Source organism: Opisthorchis viverrini (genome assembly GCF_000715545.1).
Source record: "Opisthorchis viverrini unplaced genomic scaffold opera_v5_377, whole genome shotgun sequence".
Lineage (NCBI taxonomy): Eukaryota > Metazoa > Platyhelminthes > Trematoda > Opisthorchiida > Opisthorchiidae > Opisthorchis > Opisthorchis viverrini.
This window is the reverse complement of record NW_008752018.1, coordinates 389,823-395,822: the sequence shown is the minus strand read 5'-3', so window position 1 is coordinate 395,822 and position 6,000 is coordinate 389,823. Positions and strand designations below refer to the sequence as shown.

General features: G+C 44.5%; 1 protein-coding gene across 1 annotated transcript in view; it reads left to right on the top strand.

The window, feature by feature from the left end:
* The window catches only part of T265_10371 (hypothetical protein), a gene marked incomplete at both ends in the record, with an annotated part of 47,751 nt that overhangs the window by 5,082 nt on the left and 36,669 nt on the right, over window positions 1-6,000 (top strand). Inside the window, 3 exons of the mRNA XM_009176726.1 lie at window positions 131-448; window positions 2,983-3,861; window positions 4,921-5,109. Coding sequence (XP_009174990.1) covers window positions 131-448; window positions 2,983-3,861; window positions 4,921-5,109 — 1,386 coding nt within the window. The remainder of the gene's footprint in view (window positions 1-130; window positions 449-2,982; window positions 3,862-4,920; window positions 5,110-6,000) is intronic.

Below are 6,000 nucleotides of genomic sequence, written 5' to 3'. Positions count from 1 at the left end.
TATATATATATATAGACGAACATTATGGTGGTACGGCAGTGAAACACCAGTGCCAACACTGATGTTGCTGTCTTTGATGATGATGATGATGAGTTAGGGTCATCATCATCATCATCCTCATTAATCTCAGTTAGGGTCAATCGTTTGGCGATTGGGGCGTGCGGTTTTTAAGTCTGCGAGGGAAGTCAGCATCACTGCTTTCATGAATATGGACATATTGTTCGCCTTGGGGAAATACCTTACTACCTTCACACTCATCGTAGAGGACAGTATGAATTTATCCCCAGACCGCCTCGTAATACGGTTACTCGTAGAACGGGGTCTCACTGCTCTTGGTCTGACTGCTCTCTTTTGGCGTTCCTTGCATGTTTGTACCTCGTGGAACGAAGTTCCAGCCAGTGTAGCCTATGGAATCATTGCATCACTAAAACCCGACCACCACGTCGAGGTGGCAGTTTTAGGTCTGGGGTAGATGTTACAAGAAGTCTGGATGATTTTGGCGCTGTTCGTCTTCTGGGCTGTAGTCCACATGACCCTCGTCGTAATTGGCCGGAGACTTAAAGACGTCCTTACTGTCTTTCCATCCAGATTGTCTTTCTGCGAGATTTATGTACCTTGGATGTTTGTGGTTGGAGTAGCCTTAGGTCCTCCTCCCTGTCCGTTTTACTCTTTCCATTATAGCGCTCTGTCCAACCAAACTGACTTCAATATACGGCAACAAATACCGATGTTTCTTTCTAGTTTTACTATCGGTAATATTGGTGATGATGATGTCCTGATTGTAGTGGGAGTCGATGACTTAGTTAATCGATTATTGATCCGTTGAGTAGAATGAGAAGACTTCGCCTAAGGATAGGCTTTATTCAACAAATAAGCACAGTATAGGCTGAAATGACAAGTGAAAGTGAATTAATGGAAATAGCAGTAAAGCGTAACTTTCACTACACTGATTACTTATGGGGTCGAGCTTCACAGAAAGCTTTTGGGGTTTGAAAGTGGTTATTTAGTTGTTTGAGTCCGTTACTACACATAAAATCAGAAAAATTAAATCGTTTAGCTGTCATCCCTTCGCTGCCTAGCTACTATGTCACCCGAAGGAAGCATGAGGCTGCCCAAGCTCGGACAGGAGAAGTCGAGGTGCAGTGGTCGGGTTCGAATCACGGACCTTCCGGTTAGTAAATTCTTGCTCTAACCACTGAGCAATCTCGCCCAAATAGATACACCGAAGTTCCCGCAAGGTGTGACACAAGGTGAACAAAGCTCTCAGTCTTAGTGTCTTGATCCCTCTAGAGAAAATTCATAATAGGGTGGCGTCTGGGATAAGGAGTATGTGGAGCTGTAAGAAGGGAAGCTTCGGCAGGTGAATGTTTTCGACGTTCAGATTGGTATGTTCAGCGGTTGATTGACCGAACTGTTGGGACGCCACGGAGCGGCTAGCGTGGCGTGGCATTTTTCTAGTTGTAAGGTTCATGGTTGTACGCAGGTTGGGATAATGTCCAGCCACGTTAATCTAGCTAGGACGACTATTATGTTACTCACCCAAAGCGGATTAAAAGCCTGACTGCAATTCTAATGGTCGGCACCTGTTGTTTAGGTAATATTGTCATATTTTCGTGGAATACATTCATTTGCAAATTAAATCGGTGTTATCGAGAAACCAAACAGAATCGCAGCTGAATCTCTCGTTTATTCTATTCTGCAACTTAATGTGTTACACAGAAATGTCTAATGTTTCCGCTGGTACTGTATTTGATATATCGCAATACACTTTCTTGATTGAACACTTCAGAAGGTTTTCAGCGACCTTCTGGTTAGCGGGTTTCATCAAGAAAAGTCGCCGTGCATGTTCCATCCATAAAGCAGGAGACCGAGGCCACCAGACCTCATTCACCGATCAGAGAGATATGTCAAACTCTGAGTTTCAAAGCAACCTCCCATCGTATGCCTCAGTGGGTCTTTGGAGTATGAAAGCCGCCACACCACTATAAGTTGCAATCTATTTTCCTAACCTTGAAATACACACTGTGGGGATCTGTCTGTGTTTGTTCACATTGTTTCAGCTGCCTACATGCCTCACATTCTTTTTCTTTGAGACTTTATGTAACTTTCGAAAAGCAAAGGAAAAATCTAGTTGGCTGGTCAATTTCACCTCCTTCATTTTGTGGTGGTCGACTCACGTAGTAGGATGAGCCAGATACATGGATGTCGCGTCTTATCGCTGTCCAGGAACGGCGGTTACAGACGAAGTCAGATCCAGTTTCGACTCTAGCCATATCATATGCCACGTTGATACTAGATCGTTCCATGTATGGCTGGACGATGCCGATCGGGGCAGCCGATCCGAGACGGTAGCATGATGCTCGTTCTGGTTTACGAGCCATTGAACGTCCGAAGGTCAACTTCACTCCGTATATACTTCGAAACAGCATCCTCCATCAACCAAGATCGTTCAAAGAGAGTTCTTTCTCAGGAAAGGAAAAATGTCTCATTCCCGTTGGCGATTCTTTTGGAAAACCAGTGTGCCTCTTTTCTTGGTCGTGGCTAACTGGCAACACTTTGTGTGGACACTGTAGAGGAGTTGCATTTTATCTTATCAGTGGCCCGAGATACTGGCGACTCTTTTGGACTTGGAGGACGTATCCATCCAACCGTTCAGCTGTACCATTCTTTCGGTCCACATCTGGCGTGCGACTTGGGATACTGCCAGGTTGTCCAGGCCTAGATAGGAACAACTGAAAAATCAGTGAGCTATCTCAAGCCTGCGTAACGACTTTGCCTCCTCTTATGGAAACGAAATATTTGCAAGCCAGTTGCCAAGCTCAGTGAACAGATAGGTTACTAAAGGAATATCAATCTTCCTTCTCATGGGAATTACTTTGTATAAATTTGGCTACTCATTTCCGAATCAACCAACAACGTCCAGCAACACAACAACCACAATTTATCCACATGTTTCAAATATACCATTCTTTTGTTTTGCAGAATATTCTTATGGAGCTTGAATTAGACAATATCCTTGTCGGCACTTGCATCACCTTGGTCGTGTGTATGATATCTGGCATCTTGTTCTATATGTTCAAGCATGCCGCCATCATCTCATCATCGCCACCACCTGCCGTGATTCAGGAGACGAGTCCGGCTAGGAAGAAGACGAAAAATAAGGCTAAAAAGTACAAACGAAAGTTGGGATCTCCAGATGCTCTTGGTTTTCCGCTGGAACAGGATGCGGACAGAACACAAACTTCGGACGAAACTGTGGATGAGGATGAACAACCCTCACTTTCAAACTCTAATCACCATCTTTCGAAGATGGAACTTAGTAGCCGATCCTCAAGTGATGAAAATACTGATCTTGAACAAACTACCGAGACGGCACCTGCACATCCTCATGCGCGTGTTACCCCTAACATCGCAGATGGTGATCTTTGTTCAATACGCTCGTTCGAGGTGAAAGAATCTTCATTGCCAGAGTCAGAGGCATGTTCAGTTGCACCACATATGCCTGAAATGCAAAGTCTTGCGCCCACGGAACAGACTGAACTTGTGAAAGTCTCCGAGTTGGCTGTTAATAGTTCCCTTGCTCACAACTCACCTCAACCGTCGGTTACAAAATCCTCCAAACGGTCAAAGCGTCGGGGAGCCAAACGAATGGTCGGTTTGGTAAACGCTGCTGATACTAGTGGTAATTCATCAACACCTCTCTTACTTCCGGATGTGGAACATATTGTTGATCCTGTTGAGGAAATATCAAGCCCCTCCAGTGTGTCTGTCAAAGTGGCCGAACGATCCCCGTCGCGCAAGCGTAAAGTCTTAGAGAAAGAATCGAACGAAGAGCTGAATAAATTGATGGGGCAACTACGAGTAGGTCTAGTTCCTAGGCTTTTACATGATATTGCAATCTTGATTAAATATTGTTAACTTTAGGAGTGTTGCAGTCGAGTTTTTTCGACTGTTTCTCCATTCAATAGGACTACAAGGAAGTTTCCTTTGTCAACACGTCATCTCTTTCATCCTGCACTCTTCTAGGGTCTTTTCTCTGGTCTGTTCATCCTTTTGTTATGTTACAGCCGTATGGGCCAACAAAGGATCGCCAAACTGGGTATATTCCTAGGCTTTTTGTCGTATACTGCGGTAATCACTTGCGTTATGTTAATTTGTATCAGTTCGGTGTGAGGACATCTGGCCGTCTAATTTATCTTTATGAAAATCTGTTTAATTTAGGCTCACCAGCATTCAACGGAGCCAGCCCATTGTCATCAGGAGCCACTTGCTCTAGACCGCACAAACTAAATACATCTTAGAAACGGTAGAACTAGTCACGGACTGGAATATCAAAGCCAGAACAGAAGTTCCCTATGAATCCCAACACTATTTGGCTTGGTACAGTTCTCATCTTCGCCTATGAAGCACATTACTACCACTGTTTAGTTTGATGAATCTCCTTTTTTCATGTTAATGTCAGTTCAACTAATCCTTCACTGTACGTTACTATGGCTACTTTTATTGGTCCCTCAATACCTTTTCACTTCTCATGTGATCGGCCAATCAATTGTATTGCTGACCCTGCCCGATAAATGTGCTTTTTACCATTGCTGTTTTAGGATAGCACGTGATTTCTTTGGCGTAAATCTAGGTTGTCATGGCCTAGGAGTGAGTAGATGATTACTATGAGGAGACGGTAAACGATAATTTCTTGTCGACAGGCCCTGAGCATATGTCGCAGTGATTTGAAGCCGCACTTTATCTCACTTTTTGTGCACTTTATCATTGTGCCTAACTTGCTTGCTTCGCACGCTCCGAACGGTGTACTGTTGTTCACTTTCATTTGTACGTCTTACCTCTCGACGGGTTGCATTGATCACCTTCTTTGTTCATAAATTCTACTCCTCCCGCTCCAAAAAACAACATTCCATTGTCCAGACCACTGAACGTAAGCTCACAGAAATCTCCAGTAAAGCAGCTCTACTGTCTGACCAAAATGAGCAGTTGCGGCAGAAGGAGGAAGAGAACCGGCTTGGACTGCATGTGCTACAGCAGCAATATACTGAGCTACTTCGGGCCAACAAGGTGGTTGAGCATGAGAAGAATATGAAGGAGAACACAGTCAAGGTGAGGTCTTGCCTAGTGCTACTGTCTTTTTCTATGAACAACTTTCTCATCGGTTTCATCTACACATGATCTCGCAGCATCGAAGTCGCATTACTCTTCTTCCCATCATTATGTATGGCTTTACCGACGGTCCACGACACCTGAACTCCACGGCTGAGCGATTAACTCGGCCAACTAAGCTCACATTGATTCGAAAGGAATGAGCAGCAAGCGACTGATAAAGTGGGTGTAAATAGGTTTCTCAAGGCCCTTGAAACCCAACCTACTTGTCTGGAATGAAATCAGCTTAGTGTCTTTCCTCGTTCAGCTGTAGCGCACTTTCAGTGTCTAGCAGCTGTGCCACCCGATGTGAGGACAAGAGTTTGGGCACTGCAAGGTTTCCGTAACCTAGACAGGAGCAGTCTAAAACGGACCTCCGGGTTTGTGAGTTTGCAACCTAACTACTGAGCTATCCAGAGCTCAAGAATAGGTAAACTAATGAAGGAACCCATCCCCTCGGTTGGAAGCATCGTTCCCCTCTTAACTACATTTGTTAACCGACATTCTGGGTTTGGCCGTTTAATGCTTTAGAGGGGCGCACACAATTCATAGTCATTTTTAATGCTTTAGAGGGGCGCACACAATTCGTAATCGTCGTTCAGTATTGCTTAGTGACAGAGTTGCATCGTCATCAGGAGCACAGACACTAGTGCTTGACCCTGATGCATCTCTGTCGTACAACCATAAGGTAATTGAAAGTCTTATTGTGAAGAAGGGATTAAAAGCGGACGAGAAAGAGATCTCATATCAGGTCACCACAGTTATATCGAGTTTTCATCGTCTCCAGACACTTTGTCTGGGAGCAAACTGACGACAGAACGCTGTTGTCTTTGATTCGACCATATCTTGTAG